General features: G+C 54.0%; 1 protein-coding gene across 3 annotated transcripts; it reads right to left on the bottom strand.

The window, feature by feature from the left end:
* Positions 1-23: 23 nt before the first annotated feature.
* Positions 24-18513, bottom strand: PKM (pyruvate kinase M1/2). Of its 3 annotated transcripts, none has more exons than XM_035566668.2 (12): positions 18254-18513; positions 13850-13909; positions 13468-13637; positions 12960-13051; positions 10497-10628; positions 10094-10280; positions 9006-9276; positions 8600-8750; positions 7615-7767; positions 3626-3792; positions 1141-1322; positions 24-837 (listed from the first exon to the last, which is right to left on the bottom strand). In XM_035566668.2, exons 2-12 carry the CDS (start codon positions 13888-13890, stop codon positions 731-733), a joined length of 1653 nt encoding a protein of 550 aa, XP_035422561.1. In that variant the 5' UTR covers positions 13891-13909; positions 18254-18513; the 3' UTR covers positions 24-730. The 3 variants fall into 3 exon arrangements, with proteins under 3 accessions (XP_035422561.1, XP_035422560.1, XP_035422563.1); XM_035566667.1 differs by lacking the exon at positions 18254-18513 and adding an exon at positions 14441-14790; XM_035566670.2 differs by lacking the exon at positions 13850-13909 and having other exon boundaries at positions 18254-18501.
* Positions 18514-19628: the final 1115 nt, after the last annotated feature.

Below are 19628 nucleotides of genomic sequence, written 5' to 3'. Positions count from 1 at the left end.
CAGCAGCAGCAGCAGCCGGGCCGTGCAGGGGTGCTCAGCTCTTTATTGACGTGCGCGGCGGCGCCCCGCGGCCCCGTACACCCGCGGGAGTGCGCAGCGCCCGGACACAGGGGCAGGGAGAGACTCGGGGGAAGGCGACGACACGCACGGATGCGACACGGCGAGGGAAGCGCGTCCACGAGCCCGCGGCAGCCTCGAGTCCCCCCCCACGGGGACAAATAGCAGCGTGCCCCGAGCACGGGGTCGGGGTGTGCCGAGGCCACCCAGACCCCGGGCACACGGGGACCAAACCACATGAGGTGCAGGGCCGCAGGGCGCTGGTGCTGCTGCGGGCACAAGGCGGGGGAGCTGCGGAGTGTTACAGCGGAACCGTTCACCACACCGCGCCTGTTCCCTTCCCCATCGCCCACTACGAGGGCAAGGAGAGGCACGGCACACCCTGAGGACAGGCACTAGGCTACGGGGAGGTGGAGGAGCAGAGTCCCATCAGCATGCAGGACCCTCCCGAACCTGCTCCGACAGAGAAACTACGGGGAGAGGGTGGAAAAGAACTAAACACTTCAAGTATCGGTAGTGATGGAAGGTTTCTTCCCCCTGCTGCTGCACTCGGTGGTGTGGAGCAACCTAAATCCAACTCTAGAGACAAGGAGAACATCGCAAGCGACTGCTGGCCTAATGCACGGGGAGGGGGAGCGGGGGGAAGGAAGACGGTGCTGGTCGAGGCAGCGCTTCAGGGAACGGGCACCACCCGCATGGTGTTGGTGTAGCCAGAGCCAGGGCGCCAGCCGGTCAGCACGATCACCAGGTCGCCGCTCTTGAAGAATCCACGCGCTTTGCCTAGGGGAGAAGGAGAGGAGGAAGATGTCAGGGCTCAGGGGCCCCTCGCAGCGAGGGGAGCATCACCCTCCCTCATGTGCTTGTTAAAATAAACCTGGTTCTCTGCCGGATGCTATTTAAAGGCTGCCGTGACGAAACCAGTCCCATTTCCCAGTTAGATGCAGTGCGCTTATGCAACCGCTGGCCCCCATCTCCCAGCCAGCAGCTGCCTGCCTTCCCCAAAAGGAGGGTTCCCAGAGCAGCCCTTCTGGGCTTAGGGCGACCCCAGACCAGGAAAGCCAAGGTGGGAGCAGCGCCACTCACCAACATTCATGCCCAGGTTCACGCGGAGATCCACGTCCTCTGCCCAGGCGTCATGGGCCGGCTCTTTGCACAGGACAGGGAAAATGCCCCGGTAGAGGTGGGCCTGGCGCGCCGTCTGGTCATTGCGGGTGACAGCGATGATGGGAGCCCGCGGGCGGTACCGGGACACCAGGTGCGCTGACCTGGAAGGAAGGACAGGAGACACGAGGTGAAGCATCGCGTTACAGCTGTCCCAGAGCACTTGAGGGAGCCCCTGTACAACCCGAGGGGCACCTCCACTCCAGCACCAGGAGCAAACTGCCCCTCCTCTGAGGGCTTTGCACACCCAAAACCATGCTGGGGATGACCAGGGTGATGTTTCGCAATCATGTTTCGCAAAAGCCAAGTTCTACCGACAGAGCTTGATGCTCAAGTGAATTCCAAATTTAGCAACTGGGTGGATCAACACCAGAAGGCAACAGACCCTACTCCAGTCTTGGGGAGGGAGATGGCCTCACCTCTGAGTTCCGGCAATGCCATCTGCACGTTTTGGTCCTGAAAACAAGCGCTTATTTGTCTCGGTTGCTATGTAAAGGTGGCTAGGAGCCATTTATTCCGGCCTCTGCAAGCAGCCCTTGGCATCTCAGTGGGGTCCCTGCAAGTTCCTGCTGTTTTGATGAGCTCCCGCTTTATGGGATGGCAAGCGCCTGCGCCAGCAGTGCTATCCAGAGCTTGCCAGGGAGGATGCTTTCAGAAGCATCGCTACAGGGGAAACTGTGTCAGGGGAAATCAGAGCTGCCCCAGAAACGGGTTTGACTACACCGATCGCTTGATCCCAGAGGAGTGGCAGCCAACATACAACCCCGTACATTTGTACTCCCACCCAGCCAGAAAAAAAGCGATTCCCCTCTGGAAGCCATGCAGACAAGTGCCTCTCATCCCAAAATGGGGGCCCCGTACACCGGGGGAGCCAGGCAGCCACCAGGCTCCTCTCCAAGAGGAACTGCTGCCACCCCCGGGTGGGGACGCCGATGCCTTAACATGGCAAGCAGCACGCTCTGGGTGGGGACCGCAGCTCGCCCCTCCTTAGGCACTGCTTGCTTACAGAAGGCACCTGCAAAAAATGAGGTTAAAGCTGCAAGACCAGGACATTTAGAGCTCCATGGTTCTGACAAGCATGCCAGCAGCTTTGCTAGTTTTTGCGACCTCGTTTCCCAGAGCCAAGCTCAGCAACACTCTGATTCAAAGACCGCTGCTTGGAAATAGGCAGCAACCTGCTTGAAGCGCTCAGTCACACGTGCCAGCTCTCAGACAATCCTTCCCACACTGACCACAGAGCTGCCCAATAGCTCTACGGGACCCAGGTACTCAAAAGCTGTAACAGAATCCAAGGCTAAAAATATTCAAATATCAGAGTTCAAGTCTTTTCAAAAAGGTCAAGTGTAAGACTGGAACCTTTTACAAAGAAACTTTAGAAGTACAGGAGTATCCAGAAACTCAGTCGTTCCTCATCTCTCCAGAAAGCAGCTACTTCAAATCATTTTAAGCTGTAAATTTACATGGAGGATTCACTGATGGTCTGGTTCTTCAAGTAGACCGTGCCCAGCATGCACACTGTCACGTCTCTGCCGCAGCACTAGTTCTGTTCCAAATTCAGACTCTTCCAGAAAGCAGCCTGAGACTTATGGTCCAACGCGCTTTGAACATGGGGCAGCCTGGTTCCTCTAGATGGAAGAGCTGATCGCAGCAAGGATGCAGCTCTCTACTTTGCTTCCTCTCCACAACTGGAAGAGCGAGTCTCTACGCAGCAGTTGTCACCATCGCTGGACAGAAATCCCCAGCTACGCAGCTCACCTGCAGCCAAGGCGCTGAGCTAACCTCACAGTGCAGGCAGGTACTTGGCTGCTGGGTGCCCGCCTCCTTCAGCGAGGCTACTCGCAGGCAGGCATGAGGAAGGAAACTTGCAACACTTTCACATTCCCTCTTCGCCCCAGGGCTTAGGCAAGCTGTGCTGATGCCCGGAAGGTTCAGCAAGGGACCTCTAGTTTGGATGATACAATGAAAGGCTAAGGCCTTGATTAAAAAAATAATAATAAAAATCTGCCTCTGCAGAACTTCTGTCTTACAGCTAACTTGAAGATTCCTTGCTTTGCTTGCTAAGATGTTTGAATGTAGCTGCAACACTTATTTTCCCTCTACTCTTCCAGCCAGCACTGCTGGCAGAGATGCCGTGCAGAACAGGAAGAGGAGGCAGGGCCTGGTGCTGGTGCCACGCTGGCAGGGGCAGGCTCAGGAACTCGGTGCATGCGTACGTGCAGATGTCTGAGATGTCTGCCCATCTCCCGAGGAACTGGCACTGCAGACAGGCAGCCCGGGCTCCGAGTCGCTGCCAAAACCTGAGCTTCACCGTTACAGCTCTGGGCTTTCAAAACGCTCTTTTTGCGCATCTCCTTCCCCCACCCGGTCACGAAGTCCGTGTGACCTGAGGGAACCTGTCGCCTCCTACCTTCCAGACTTGGTGAGGACAATAATGGCCCCGCTGCAGCACTTGAAGGACGCTTCCACAGCGCCAACAGCAGCGGCCTCAGTGGGATCGCAGTTCAGGGAGGTCAGACGACGCAGTTCCTCAAACAACTGCCTGTGAAAGATGGCGGCCTCGGCCTCGCGGGCAATCTACAAGAGCAACACGCGTTCGGGAAGACAACACTCACGTCAGTCACTCAGGACAGCACAGGGGAAGGTGAGGTGCTCTGTCAGCAAGCGAATGCTGCCAGCTCCTGACATTCAGAAGAGTCGCCAATCAGCCAAAATTCAGCTCTGCGCCGTGGTGATGGGGTCACCCCAGCAAAGTAACCCTTTGATTCTCAAGATTTCTCTTCTGGATTGGAGACACCTCACCCCACTGATCCCGCACTCAGGTGACATCCATGCCCAACTGCCAGGCACTCGTGCTCTGCTCCTACCTACCTGCGTCCTGCCCTGCGGGTATGCGCAGCTGACACAGAGCTGCATGCTGCTTGCTGAATGTTTGCAGTGTTAGCATGGAGCGTGATTTTATTTCCTGAAACAACTGTCACAAAGCACGTGTTGGCACTCTAAGCACCTAACCCACATGCTGGGAATGAGCGTCAGTTATCTTACAGAGCCTAAACCTCTCCCCTCCCTGAGCCCTACCTGCCGGACTCGGTCAGAACTATCAGAGCTGCAGCTAAGCACTTAAAAGAAGCCTCCACTGCGCCTACTGCCATGGCATCAGCAGGGTCCCTGTTGTTTACATTGAGGCGGAAAATTTCTTCGAACAGCTGACGATGAAACATTGCGGCCTCAGCCTCACGAGCGATCTGCAGGCCCAAGTAAGAAGGGAGGAGAAAAGAGGAAAGAAAAGGAAAGGTAGACCAGAGTAACATGAGATCACGCTAATTTACTTAATTTTCATAGTAATGCATGCAAGAGGATACTAAAGGACAGGCTGCGAAACGCTCATTGGCTCTCAGGTTGTGAGCTAGTGGAATGCAACTGTCTACCACACCAGAGCTGCACCGGCTGCTCCACCACACCATTTATCTGGGGGCCCCCGTGAGCTAGGCAGGCATTTCGAAGGTGGCATTCTGGCTGTAATTTGGAGTCCTTTCAGAGCAACCAAACGCAGATCGTTTCTCAAGGACCAGAGCAAGCCAGTTCAGAAAACACTTTGTTGCAGGTGCTTGTTTTACTTCCTTGCCCACAATGCCTCTAGAGTACTCTTTGTAGCTGTTCATGCCCCCTTCGAACTCTGAGCCAACAAATGAGCAACTTGTTTCCTACCTCACCCCTAGAAAGGGGAGATGGGCTCCCTCCCGCCTTTGTTTAGTTTAAGTTCAGAGCCAATGAAGTTTCACCTCTGAGTGCTATACCAACTTCTTCCAGTAAGAAAGGAACAACAGAAACAAGCCTTCCTTACAGGGCTGTCACACCACATATGCTGGGGTGTTTGTGCAGTGCCAGATTCAGACCAGAGGTGCACAAAGAAGGGCTTTCTGGTCACCGACTAAGCGTTTGCAACAAGCTCTGTAACTCATTCATCCCGCTGTGCTGAGAACTGCTCACATTTAAGGACAACTCTCACCTCAGAAGGCTGCACTTGCCCTTGACAACCCGATAAAGAAGGCTTGCAGAGACTAGGAAAGCATGCAAAGGCTGATCATCTTTTCAAGGACAACTTCATTCAGTTACTCCCAAAGCTGAACAGCTGCTACACAAAGCATGACAAGCTGATGCTTAAGCAGAGACTGTAGTGCCATTGTCATGAAAGCTTTGTAGTTAGACCCCTTCCAAATAAGAATTTTGCTACTCTAGTGTTAATGGATTACTTTCCATGATGCTGAGAATTATCCCTCTTCCACAGATATCAGTTTAAGCCAAAGCAGTTAAGTGTCTTATGGCTAAATATAACTGCACACGTGACTGGCAGAACAGGAGTGTAGTGCCAACCCCAGGATTGAAGCGGTCAGTTTTGTTATCGCTGGCTTCACGCTTCTGTCAGATAAATGAAACGTGCGTGTCCACCTCACAACACTTACTCCAAACACAAGCGCTGGCAGCCACGCAGTACGTCGTCAGCTCCTGGTCCAGAGGCAGGCAGCTTTGCACAACATGCAGAGTGAGCCTGAGTTCGGCAGGAAGCCTACATCCCCCGTTTGGAGAGTCAGAATACGTGCGTATGTGTGCTTGCTCTGACAATGGCTACAGAAGGGCACAGCAATTCTTCACTCCACATCACAGCTGGCTCTATTTGCATGGAAATGGCTACAGGGTTTGCAGTTGGCATGCGGGCAGAGATAGTGGGTACAAGTGACAGAAGGGGAAGCAGAGGAGCATTGTACTCCCTGGTCCTGTCAAATGGCCAGGGCAGCACTTGAAGACTAAGGCAATCATGGATCATGAACTGGAATTGGAAGGAAGCCCACTCCCACAAGTAGGAAACGGCCTGCCCAATATTTGGAAACTTGCTACCAAACTCAAGGCAATTGTTTTTGTCACAGAGATGCCAGTCAGGGAACAGGAAGCTCACTTCTGGGAAGCTGGCTGGAAAGTGATTGCTACTTGAAACCACTGCAACAACCCCACAAACCACTGGCATAGACAGGTCAAGTCACTGACAGAGGTGCAATGGCACTACAAAGCAGACTCTGCTTGTTCTCAGTGTCACAGCCCGTGTTTGCTGTCTGCATCTCCTTAGGGAGAAAGCTTTACCTGAAATACTCCTGTGGCAGGGCTGGGTAAGCAAACCATGAGCCTAGACCAGCTTGAGACCAGACAACATATACAAGAGCTACTCCATGCCTGAGGCAACGTGCTCTCTCTGCACTGTGACAGCCTGGCCACTTCAGATGGAAATATTAGGGTAAAAACCTTCTGTATTTCTCTGGGGGCCTGGCGGAACGAACAGTTACTCCTGGGTCCACAGAAGAGGGAAGCACAGGCAGTGGGTACTGGGCTCAGACTACAGGTACAGCACAACCTGCCCGTGCTGAAGCTTTAATGCCACAATTTGCTACAAGTTTCCGAATCTTTGTAGGAAGTCAGCCACCACAATTTAGGGGTGAAAAACTGAGGAAGAACTTTTTAGGTGAGAATTTGGCTTGTAAGCCAGCAGTCACTGCCCGGTGATCATCAGGTCATATTTTATATCTGCCATGTGCAAAGAACACCACTCCATACTGGCCAGATAAAAGGCATTTAGGTAATGCACTGCAAACACAAACAGTCGCTCGGTTTATTCATCTATATAACCTGAGCTGCAGGTGAAGCTGCTGTGATTCACAGCCCTGGTAACTGGGGAGAACCAGTATCTCTAGATGCTTGGCATCACGCTTTTTATCAACTGAAACACAAGCTGGGTGAACTTGAAGCAGAGCAGAGGTTTCTGGCAGTTCAGGCATGTAAAAATATGGTGCTGTCAGTAGTCATGCAACAAACATCCCCACCAAAAGCACCAGGTGCCAAATGCAACAACAGTGCTGTAAATCAGACTCACCAGCCTCCCTCGTTCCCTCCCACAACCCAGAGAAGTTAGCTGATACTTTTCAGTATCTAGAGATAAACTGCTTAAGCAGCTTCCTGACCTTGGAGAAGTTTAAGGAATTTAATACACTAAAAGGAAGAGGGCCTTTGAAGAAACCTATACCAAGGTAACAGCAAAAAAAACTTGACCTTGGCCTTAAGTCAAAATTAGCATTAGGAAAATTTTAGAACTCAGATCACTGCAAAGCAGTGCTCAGCTCTGCCTGGCAATAGCATGCAGCACACCTTGTGAGGTTTCAGGCCCCTCAGGACCATGTTACAGTAAAGAAAACCTCATAGAGGGAGCATGAACCAAAAAATGGCTGGTTTATGCTGCTAGGTGCTGCCACCTAGCACAAGACACGTTTAGGTCTTCAGATGCAGGCTCAGATCAAAGACAGCGTGCTGCCACCTCCACCTGCGGGCCAGGCTCCCACCCAGAGCGCTACTCACAGCGTGCTGCATGCGCACAGCCTCCAGCGGGTAGTCTCCCTTGGCGGTCTCTCCAGACAGCATGATGCAGTCCGCTCCGTCCAGGACAGCGTTGGCAACGTCACTGCCCTCGGCGCGGGTTGGGCGAGGTTTCTTGATCATGCTTTCCAGCATCTGCAGGAGAAAAAGCCCGAAGTCAGGGCACCGCGAAAGGAATCGGCTGCTTTTTCACTAGACACTTGACTGATGGCATCGAGGAGGTTGTTTTGGGGTTGTGGTTTGTTGTTTTTTCATCTAAAACCAGGTCAACAACAGGTCTGCACTAACTAAAGTAATTTTCATCTAACACAAGATGTTCCTTTTTTTTTTTTTTATACAGGGTATGTAGAGGCTCAACTTTAGTACAGCCGATAATGTCAGCACCCATACTGAAGCGTGAAATCAGACTGCTTCCTGAGCAGAGCTCTTCCTACCCTTCTCCCAGAAGCTGGTGCAACTCCACATATTGCTGTATCACAGGCAGGCCAGCTCATGTCTTCCCCAGGTGCTCAGCTTTACCCCCTGCTGCAGTGTGCACAGAGGAAGCACAGCTCAGAAGTGAGCCCTGCCAATACCTGAAAACTGTCTGAAAACTGTTTGTTCATGATCCCTGCTGGAATACACAAAGCTGAGGAGTGGCAGCTCCCAGGCTAAGGTGACTTCCCCCCCCCCATTTCCTTCTGATGCAGCAGTGTGGGTGCAACTTGCTCAGAGTTGCCATGTCTCTTGCAGGAGTTCCTGTGACCTTACTGGGATAGATGACAAATCTCTGAACAACTGCCTCAAGATGAGCTATTCAGCCGCTGCAACGCCTCTTTGCTCTTGGTTCCTCATCCTCTACCAAATGCCATCGAGGACGTGCCCCCAGCATGCTCCCCACAGCATGGGGTGACAGCTACCGACACTCATGCCCTGCCAGACCCACAGACACTCTGGCAGTTACGAGCTAGCCTTGTGTTTCAAGTACCTGAGTGGCACAAATGATGGGTTTGCCAGCCCTGTTGCAGCGCCCAATCATCATCTTCTGGGCAAGGAAAACTTTCTCAGCAGGGATCTCAATTCCCAGGTCACCACGGGCCACCATAATGCCATCACTGGCCTCCATGATCTCATCAAACCTGACAGCAAGAGAAGAGGTTCGTTATCCCTTTTGTTCTGAGGACAGACCGCCTGCTCTGTCCTCCCCCTTCTGAAAGGGAGCACCGCTCTAGAGCGCAGTGCACTGCGATGCCATGGGCACTCTGCCCTTCCAGGTGCCATTTTGGTACCCTGTAACACCGCAGTAAGAGGGAAGAAACAAGACCATAGGACATAGATAGTTTACAAAGCTATACAAAAAAACACATCAAGAGGAGCACGAGTTGATCGCTCACCTGCGCACACCCTCGTGGTTCTCAATCTTGCTGATGATTTTGATGTTCTTTCCCTTTTCCCCTAGCACCTTCCTGACAGCATGGACATCAGCAGCTTTACGGATGAAGGATGCAAACACCATGTCCACGTTCTGCTCCACACCGAATTTCAGGTCCTGAATGTCCTTTTCAGAGACGGCAGGCAGGTCAACCGCAGCACCAGGGAGGTTCACGCCCTTCTTGCTGCCAAGCATGCCACCGTTCTCGATCTCGGTCATGACATAGTCCTTGCCTGGAACAGAAATGCTCCCACAGTCAGTGTTTACCAGCAAGCTCCCCGCTGCCAGCTCCCACACCACCACCTGCCTGAGAACAGCACCACTAACAGCATCGATGCGCTGAAAGCACACCAGTGCTTCTCTTCAGTGGACTCATGTAACACACGAACTTGCAATTCACCCACAGAAGCACAGCAGACCAGTTTAAAACCACTTCTATGCTGCTCTGGGGGAAGATGCCCTTTGTTCCATGCAGGAGTGGGGCTGCCAGGCTGCATTTCTGCATGTAGGCAGCCCGTAACACGTAATGGAGTATCCAAGAGCCTCACCTCCCCACTCCTGCACCCTCTGGGATTGGAGTCAACACCTCCAGGCTGGAGCGGTTTATGCACCACCACCAAGGGAGTGGTGCGGAACTCACCTTGCCCCAACATTACCAGTAAAGCTAGTTCCATCTCTAGCTACAAAACTTGGGGTTTATGTTATAAAATATTAAATCCTGCATAATAAGAATGAAATAACCTGCCTGAACAGGTGTAGGTTACAAGCACAGGTACACCCCCCACACATGCACCTCTGAAGAGAGTTTTAGATCAGTCTGGTGAAACCCTGCTCAAGTTAGTGACTGAGAGCTTGCTACAATTGAAGTAGAGAGAGTTTTGCTCAAAGTCTTGCTACAGCATTAAGCCTAGCAGCAAAGTGTTCTTTTCTTTAATGGAAAACTGCAAGTTAAACAACAGTTGCTGAAAGAAAAGTCAAGGATGTTCTTAGGAATGAGCAAACAGGCAGAGCTGGAATCCTGGAAGGGATCCTGGAAGGGCTGTTACACACCTTTCTCCTTAACCAGCAAGGAAATGAGACCATCATCCACGTAGATTTTGCTGCCAACTTCTATAACCTTGGTGAGATTCTTGTAGTCCAGCCACAGCACATTCTCATCACATTTCTCCATGAAGGCATCATCCAGGGTCACTTTAAGAGCTGCACCCTTCTTGAGTTCCACTTCTGCTGTGCCACTCTGTGTCAAAACACGCATTTTCAGCAAAACCAGCACAAACAGGCACCCAACTGCCTCCCAGCTTGCAGCAGTTCATCTTAACTTTTGGTACTAATGTCAGATAATGTACACAGTTACTTTGTTCTCACAAAACATCATTTGTCTGGGGAAAGCAGGACACAGGAATAACATTATGTAGTCTTATGCACTGAAAAGGGTGGAAAAAAATCAACTTACTCCCTTGATGAGTCCAGTTCGGATTTCAGGTCCCTTGGTATCCAGTGCAATAGCCACAGGTCTGTAGGTGATCGGATCAGAGGCGAAGCTCTCTGTAGCTTCTCGCACGTTCTTGATTGTGCCCTCATGATACTGGCAAGGAAAAGAGATGGAAACTTTAATCTCACTTCTGCTCTACCACTGTGCACCCCAAGAATTGCCCAAGCTACCATTCAACGTGGCAGAACAGCAGCATGACCAGGTCTAGGATTCCACTGTCAGGCAGATGGGCAAACGTTTTTACAGCTCTGGCTTAAATCTCCCATACAGATAAGGGATTTACTCAGAGGATATTATCCATTTATATTTCAAGAGCTAAAGCAATCACAGGCGGAAGTTCAGGACTCCAGCACCGTGCACCAGGCTTCAAAACCCTTTCACGTGCTCACACCCTGCTAATACTGCTGGTTTCAGACACTTTTGTGGGGAAACTCCCATCTCAACTACACCTTGAATGAGCTTCAGATGATCAAAGGTCAATTTACTTTCTAGTTTAAACAATATTAGAGATAACCTTGACATAGTGATGCAACACTTGACAGACTTTTGAAGATAAGAAATGCCCTTTCCCCTCTCCGTGCCGCAGGCTGACAGTGCATGGCCTGGCTCACCCGGAAACGTGTGACTGCCCCCATAATAACCTGCCTCGCGCTCAGCCTCGGGACCAGAATCCAGCACCAGCAAGGTGGGGCAGGAACAGACTGTGCTCAAGTTGGGCTGCATGCCATCAGCCAGAGATATGCCGCAGCTAACTCTATAGAGGAAGGAAAAACTAAGGTATTTACTGATCAAGCTTGCAAGCTGAGACTGAGGAGGCCCCTGATCCTTCCATATGCCACAGCCTAAAGAGACGCAGGACAGGAAGTGTGCCTGAACAGAGCCATTAGGTTTATCTGGCCCTAGTCACCTGGAATTTATTTATTTTTAATACAGATCAATGACTGCCTCCTACGGAGGCTGACTTCCTGAAGAATGACGTACGCCAAACAGGAATGCAGACAGATGAAGTAAAAGCCAACTTCCTCTATAAAACAACTGCAGCCAGGTGCTAGGGCTTGAAGTTGGTAATTCAAGCCCTGTTGAGTGTTTTAGGGTAAACACTAACTGAAACACATGCAGCACATGAAAACCCCTGACTTCACTGGAGAATTGAGTGCTTCAGAGGAAGCAGCAGGGAACACAGACCTAGCCTGGCTACACTTGACAGTCAGACTAAACGAGATGACAGCAAGATGAACTCTGCTGTCACCTAACCTCATCTGTACGAAACATGCAATTAGAAGGGACTTCACCCAAGACCAAGCCATGCTCCCTGTCCTTCACCCAAAAGCAAGCCACACTCCCTGTCCTTCACCCCAGCTAACAAGCACACAACCGCAGCGTGGCAGCACTGTGTGAAAATTCAGTATTTAATCGAGTCAAGGTCCGATGGCTGTCCACAGCTAAGCACCAGACCTTTTGGTTTCTACAGTGCCCTGTGGCCTTTAAAGGCCACAAGGGTGACAGGCCAAGCTATTACGCACCTCGAAGCTCCTGGTTCAGTAAGCAAAGCCACCTACAGCTGTCACTTGGTTACTGTTTGACATTTTGAAAGCTGGAGGGCAGCCAACGTAAAAACGCAGCCTCAACACTCAGGGCAGCATTCGAGGCAAGCTGGAATGGGATCCTTGGCTCCCCCAGCATCGCTAAGGATCTCATCTATTTTTATCAATAAGGGCTCGTCGTCCTCAGTGTTGATTTCTTTCGACCTTATTCTTATAAGTTTATCGCCCCAAGACCCGCGTACCGTGGTGCTAGCCTCATGACCACCAGGAGCATAACCTGAGCAGCTGGTTAGCCAAGCAAACCCAGGAGTTCAGCTCTTCCAAATAGGCACAGTTGTGACTTCAAATTGCTAACAGTTTTCTTTTGAGACAAGGTCATTCATTGATCACCGGCTTGCAAAGCCCCCAGCAGTAAAGCAAGATCAACAGGACAGTTGCGTACTCCTGCTGAGGTGCCCAGCGCCGTGAAATAGCTCTCAGCTTCCGCAATTAACTGGGGAGCAGCAGCCTTGTGAAGTGAGCAGCAGGGCATGAGGAAGAAGTGAAGGACCTCACGGCGAGCAGCTGGCACACACATCTCTAACATCAGCTACCTGGCTCCCAGGTACAGGTGGGTGCACAGAAGGGTGTGGAACCAACCTGATCTGCTTCCAAAAAGGCTTGTAAAGCGCACTAAGGTGTTACTAGCAGTCTCACAGGCTCAGTATTTACATCTGGCATGCTTTCCCCAAAGGCAGAGCTCAGTCTTGTCTTGCCTCATGACTATGGCTGCTCTGGAGCAGGCTGGGCTTCCCTTTGTATCCTCTTCCACAAGGGAAGGGGTCAGCAGACACCCATAAGGGCCTGCTCAGGGCAGCATCAGCTCAGCCCCCACCCTTACCTCGTGGGTGCCGTGAGAGAAGTTGAGGCGGGCAACATTCATTCCAGATTTAATCATTTCCTTCAGCTTTTCCACGGAGCGGGAGGCTGGGCCTGGAAGAAGGAAGCAGTTAGAATATTAACTTTGTAAAAAAAAAAAATAATGAGATAACCCACAGACGTCAAGACCGTTTCATGTGGAAGGGATAAGTAACGTATGGTGGATACAGACTTGCTCAACACCGAAACAGCTCATTTCTACAGCAGCAAGTATTGTTTTAACTTGCCTTTGGGAGTGCATTTGAACCCTACCAGTCCAGACTTCCCTGGCTACTGGATCCACTCCTAATAATACTATGGGTTGGGCAGGCATGGGAAAGTCGTGCTGTTTCAACACACGGAGCCAGCCTTGGCAAGGGATAAAGGCTCAAGTCGTCCCACGATTTCCGCAGCAAGTTTCACCAGCACAGGGGTTCGCAGCTTAATTGCTGCAGAGAGCTGCAGCTCCCTGTTATCTAGGAACCACCTACCGATGGTACAGATGATGCCGGTGTTCCTCGCAATGGTTGGCTCGGAGTCGATGTCCAGGCGGCACATGTGCTCCAGGAAGGTGTCCGCCATGGCAGCGTGCAGCTGCTGGGTCTGGATGAAAGCAGTCCCCGCATCGTGGTGCTTCGACATCGTTACTGGAGTCTTGTGTCTGGAAGAGAAGAAAGCCTTGCCAGGTTTAGGGATCACCCACGCTTGCTCGTCAAGCAGAGACACCAACACACCCACGTGATGAATATGGAGGTAACAAGAAAGCTGCTACTGGGTCATACTATCTTTATGTTCCTACTTGAGAGTCTCGGATACAGGCAAGACACACTTCTATTCAAATGTCATTCCCCACATAGACCACCCAAAGCTCACCTGCCTTCTATGCAGAAGTTCCCTTCATAGCTTCTCTTCATTGCCAGTCTTCCCCTGGAGCTACACAACGCAACAAAATTCAAGCACTTCAGCGCACAGGCAGCGTTCTGCCTCCTCCCTCCCAGCTCTCCTCTCTCCTACAAGCCTCGACTGCGGTGCCTGTCCCAAGTGGGGCCACAGCAGCTCGCTGCTAGCGGGGCCGCAGACGTGCTCTACGCAGGCAATCTTCTGCAGGGATGCACCTAACCACAGCGGGGTCCACCTAAGCTTAACACCCGTCCTGTAGCCTGCACAGATAAGTAGACTTGAGTTGATTAAACACAACACCGTGGCAGAGAACATGGAAAGGACTGAAGATTCCTTTAACATCCTCCTCAAGGTGTCTCTTCAAACCAAAGACACAACATGGCTGCTCCCACCCCCCTATGTTCACCCGCACCCAGGGTGGCAGAAAGCCACCGCAGGGCTCGAGACTGGTTTTTTTTGGGATAACGAACTGTGAGCTCTGCCTGCTCGCTTGTGCAGGACAACAGCATCCCCAGAAGAGTGGGGAAGGTCCCCATCCCATAAAAAAGCGAAAATGAATCTCACAGATGTCTGCTGTGATGGGAGGGCATCCCATTCACAACCGTGTCCTCTTCCACCTCCCATCTTCCTTCTGCTTTTACACCCAGGTAAAAGACGGCCTGGCTGCACTCCTACCCTCTGGCTGGGCAAGGCTCAGCTGCTTCCTTTGCCGGTGCTACCACCTGCAGAAGTATTTCACCACCTCTGCATTCAAAAAGCTGTCAGCAAACGTGTGATGCGAGGTTTCATTAAGCAACATGGGGTTTTCTGCCTGCCCCGAGCACACAAAATGGTGCTCGCTGTGCATGCCAGCTAGCCCAGGGCCTCCAGCTTTGAAGCAGAGCGCTAGGAAGCCGACAGCTCTGCGGAAGAATGAAATCGTGCTTCTAACGCAGGGGCAGGGAAGTCCCCCGAGACCCCGCCGCGCCTGCCCGCTCCGGCGCTGTGCTGCCAGGCCCCCCCTCCCTCCCCACCTACGTGCGGATCCTCTCGCAGGCAGCCCTGAGTCACCCTCTCCTCATCGCCTCGCCGAACGGAGCGAGGAGACAGGCCAGCAAAAACCATAATTTGTCCTGGCAAGCGTCCTTCACCTCAGCCCTGCCAGAAGCTGCTGATTCACTGCAGTCAGAACAAGAAAGCCTGCCCACATAAAAAGCCTCGACAAAGTCACATTATTACGGGAATGCCCGCTGGTCAGACCTGAACACTGTGTTTCAGCCCTCTAACTGCTGCTGCCACATCCCGGAGCACCTGTCTGACAGCACCAAGCACGAGCTAAGAGGCTCTGCTGGGAAACGGCCTCCACGCACCTCTGAAGAGGATGTGGAGGAAGATGAGACAGAGGCTGCAGCCAGAGCACCACTGGTGCAACTTTCTGAGAACACACGGAGGAGCTCTGCCTATTTCATAAGCAGCTCCTGTCTCCTGGAAGTCCCCCACCCACTCGAGCTATTTGTAATGCTAATTTTTTTTAACCCCCAAAGGCTTTACAAATTTACTAAAAGGGAAAGTGAAATTGCCTTGAGTCAGAATCCCCTTTCCAAGATTTTCCTGCAAACCCAGGGAGATCAGAAAAACTGCGGTGCTGTGGCCTTGTCTGAGAGGGAGACAAGAAACGCAGCAACAAAAAAAAAAAAAAAAAAAAAAACTCATCTGCCTGCTACCAGCAAGCTTCTTGTTTTTCTGCTTCCTCCTGCCTCCCTTTACCACACGTTCACAAAGCGCCTACTGAATTCTCCTGGAAGGACCAGTTTTATAAAACTGTCAGGAATGTCTGGCATTTAATAAAAAGTAATTGGAAACCAGGACTTCACAGACACCTGAAGGCACTGTGCACTCAGTCTGAGCGGAGCTAGGAAGGGGGAAAGTAATACCCTGCAAAGCCTGATTCCCTGGGTACATCTCATTTCCTTCCTCGGGGCACAACTCATAAATCCCCACGCTGACTGCAAGCTGTCTGTGCTTCAGGCAGGGTGCACTAAAGATGGCTGGTGCCTCCCTTGCCGTTGAACATTCTAGAAAGCCGGGACCGTTTGAGGTCGGCGTGACCGGTTTCAGCAGCAAGGTGACTAAGTCGAGCCGGCCCATCCTGCGGTCGGCAGCAAGAAACGTTAAGTCTATGGCATCTCCAGCCCTGCCCCGGGGGAGGAAGAAAGCAGAGGCTGCGCAGAGCGGCAATCCCCGCTGCTGCAACCCCCTTCGCTGTTATCTCAGCCTGCAACAGAGGGAAGTGTGACTTTGCATGGCCGGCGTTAACCACCGCAACGCCGGGCAACGATGGTTCCCTGCTTCAGGGTCTCAGCTGCAATAAAAATCAAATTCTGTGGCAAAACAGGCTTTTAACAGGGTCAGCTCCTCTTCCAGGGAGGGAAGGACAACTCCCAGCTGCAGCAGGATGCCACGCCACATCCTTACGCAACTGTGGGATGCCTCCCAAAATGCGAGACTTCTGGAGACCGGCTGCGACCCCAAGCACGCCTGCAGCTCTCCCATGGCTTGGGCTGCAGTAAACTGGTTGCTGGGACTGGGGAGGATGTGCTCGCCCCAACAGTGCTGGGTGACACTGGCACTTTCCCTGTGTGCCAGTGGGTGAGCTGTCAGAGCCACATACGGCTTGGCTGCGCCTGCCTTCCCCAGAGGGCAAAGGTACACAGCAGGCTTAAAGTAAAATAAATCAGTACTATTAGTGACTATCAGGTGTTTGCTGGTGACAAGGAAGAACTTATCTAGAGGATACAGCTGGAGCAAACACACCTACCAACTTCACCTTGCGGTGCTCCAACACAGGCCAAGCAGCCCTCCAGCCACACCAGCACAAACCAAACCTCCCCGCTATCAAGTGGAAATCTTTTTAACACTACAAAAAAGGGCCTTTTTTCCTTTAAATTTATGCATAGTTGGGGGTGGAAACTGAGTTCCCCCAGCCACACGCTGCCCAACCGCGTGAGCAGCGTGGGGATGGAGATGTTGTGCGCAGGGCCTGGCAGCGGCGGCAGCAGGGTACTGCAGCCCCATTCCCTACGTGCCGGCCATCACAGCATGGTGCAGCCGCCCCGGCCCCCTCCCAGCAGCCACCGGCTGCCCTCAGGGACAGCCCCGGCCACAGACGCAGGGAGATAAAGGATTAGCACGTGGCCCATCCCGCCTGCTCAGCCGGAGGAACATTTTGTCTGTGTTAAATTGAATTACCAGCTCGGGGCACAGAAGGGGAATTAACGCCGGCTTCGCGGTGCTCCGGCTAACAGCGATAAATTAAAGGTTTTAATAAAACGTGTGTTTAGTTGGAGAAAAAACAGACAGCTCGGGTGGGAGGCCCGGATGCGGCACTGCGGTCTCTGCCAGCAGCAGGAAGCATGCTTTCGAGTGAAAGCAAAGTTTCTGGGGAGGGTTTTGCCCTGAATCACGGCGTCCAACACCTGGCCGGCAGCAGAGCGCCCTGTGCTGAAAGAAAAGATGGTTTTTAACCCGGCCGCAGCAGCATGGCACATGGGGCCACCGAACCGCAACCGCAGGGCTGTCCCTCCCTCGAGCACACCTAGCGCTCTTGCAGCACCACGTGTGGGCTTCTTCCTAGAGGTACTTTAACTTAAGCCCTGCTTTGAAAACGGGGCACAAAAACGTGCTTATGACAGTGGGGTTTTTTAGTTCAGCCCTTGGGGTTGCACAGCCGGCCCTGAAGCTATCCCGGAGGCACTGAGGTAACCAGAGCAGCTCCTCGCCGCCCAGCCCAGCCTTTGGGCGCCGGTGCCAGCCGCCGTCAGGAGCCGTCCTTGCAGCGGGGGGCGGCCGCTTCCCGGCGCGTTAGTCACCAACATCCCGGGAGCTCCCCCGGACGCATCCCCGGGCCTGCCGGATGGGTAGCGCCGAGGCCAGAACAAAGCACGTTTCAGACCTCGGCTGCTGCTTTTACTGCTCGGGGGAGGCAGCCGAGGGGCTCCCGCGGCCCGCACCCCGCCCCATCCCCGCCCCCCCGGCCCCAAACCCGCTGCGAAGCGGCCCCCGGAGCCCCCGGTCTGGGGGGGCAGCGGGAAGGGCCCGGGGCCGCCGACACGAGCGCTGCCGCGGCTCTGCCTCAGCGCCCGGGGGCAGGGAGCGGCTCGGGGCGGCGGCGCAAGGCCGGGCACCCCTCCAGGGACACGCGGGGCCGCCCGCGCCCCTCAGCGGCCCCTCAGGGACCGCTCCCCCCTAACGGCCGGCCCCCTAACGGCCGCTCCCCTCAGCGGCCGCTCCCCCCTAACGGCCGGCCCCACGGGGAGCCCCCCGCCTCGGCACCGGAGATGGCGGCGACCCCGGTGCCCGCCCGCCGCCTCTTCTTTCCCTGTCCGGGGCCGCCGTTACCTCCTGGTGCTGCTCCCGCCGCCACGACCCACACCCGTCCTGCCCGAGAGCCGCCGCTCCTCTGCGCGTGGCCCGTCCGCGCCGCCAAGGTGATCCCGGCCGCAGCACCGCCCCCACGGATCCCTCCGCCGGCTTCGCGCCGCGGGGGAGAAGCGGGGACTTCTTTCCCCGGCGGACGCGCAAGCTGCGGTTGAGGAGCTATGAGGCTCACGCGCCCCGCAGCCAATCAGGCGGCGGCGCAGCAGGCGGGCACGCCGGAGGAGAGTGGCCGCCGCTCTTAAAGGCGCCGCGCCGACCTTAAAGGGGCCGCGCCGACCTTAAAGGGGCCGCGCCGCTCTTAAAGGCGCCGCGCCCCTCAATTCACCCCCCCGCGTCCGCTGCCCGCGGTACCTGCAGGGGCGCTGGGCGGGCGGGGGGCACCGTGGGGTGCCTCCCGCCGCCCCCCCGGCCACCCCACGGTGTCCCCCGGCTGTCCTTATGGTTGTCCCCAAGTTTTGGGGACAAAACAGGCGTTCTGGGGAAAAAAAGGTCCCGTGCCCACGCAGCTTGGTCCTGCACAGTGCCCTACACGCTGCGGCACCCCACAGGAGATGGAGGCACCGGGGGGCACACGCCATCCCCAGTGCCGCCAGCGCCGTGGTCTGGGGACAAAAATAGACACTTGGGGACAAAAATAGGAGTCTCGAGTTACGCGCCGGGCCTGAGTGCCCAAAAATCTCAGTGGCCCTTGGGAGGGGCACCAAAATGCTGCTTTTTGGCCCCATTTTCCACCAAACCTCAAAGTCACGTGCGTGGATTGAGCCATTTGGCTGTTTTGCCCAAAAAGAGGAATTTTGGGGGTGGCTTTGGAAGGTGGTGACACCATTGTCACTGTTGGGCTTGGGAGTGTTGAGGGAGCATCCCCTGCTTTTCTGTTAGCCCCCACAGAGGGGACATTTGGCGACCAGGGTGGGGACAGTGCCGGGTTCATGGTGCACACCCCTTGTGTCCCCTCCGCCAGCTCGTTGTCCCCATGGGACAGCAGTGCCACCGCTGGGGACAAGCCATCCATCCCCACAAGTACCCACGGATGCTTTGACCCCACTCACACTGGTGGAAGCACAGATCTGGGGACAAAACTTCATCCCAAGTGTGGCACATCCCCGTCCCACGTGTCCTCCTGCCACCTTCCTCACGTGCCCAGCGCCTGGTGGCACCTTGGGTAAAGTCCAAGGTGGTGACAGGGACAAGGTGTGCGGTGTCCTCATGGCACTGTGGGGTGCGGTAGGGTGTGATGTCCTTGTGCCCTGCCAAAAAGGGGGGACAGAGCCAGGAACACTGGGCTGGGGACATTGGGGACCCCATGCCAGCACCGTGGGGACCTTCTGCTGGGACC

Source organism: Cygnus atratus, chromosome 11 (genome assembly GCF_013377495.2).
Source record: "Cygnus atratus isolate AKBS03 ecotype Queensland, Australia chromosome 11, CAtr_DNAZoo_HiC_assembly, whole genome shotgun sequence".
Classification (NCBI taxonomy): domain Eukaryota; kingdom Metazoa; phylum Chordata; class Aves; order Anseriformes; family Anatidae; genus Cygnus; species Cygnus atratus.
Note: the sequence above shows the minus strand (reverse complement) of the source record. Positions and strands in the feature narration are given on the sequence as shown.

Excerpts from the sequence above, each read along its gene's own strand:
- PKM (XM_035566667.1), bottom strand. The coding sequence starts at position 14,466 with ATGCCCTCCCATCACAGCAGACATCT. Across the intron at positions 10,281-10,496 it reads GAACTGGACTCATCAAGGGA|AGTGGCACAGCAGAAGTGGA; the intron begins GTAAGTTGATTT and ends GTTTTGACACAG. Across the intron at positions 3,793-7,614 it reads CTGTGCGCATGCAGCACGCT|ATTGCCCGCGAGGCCGAGGC; the intron begins GTGAGTAGCGCT and ends TTGCTCTTGTAG.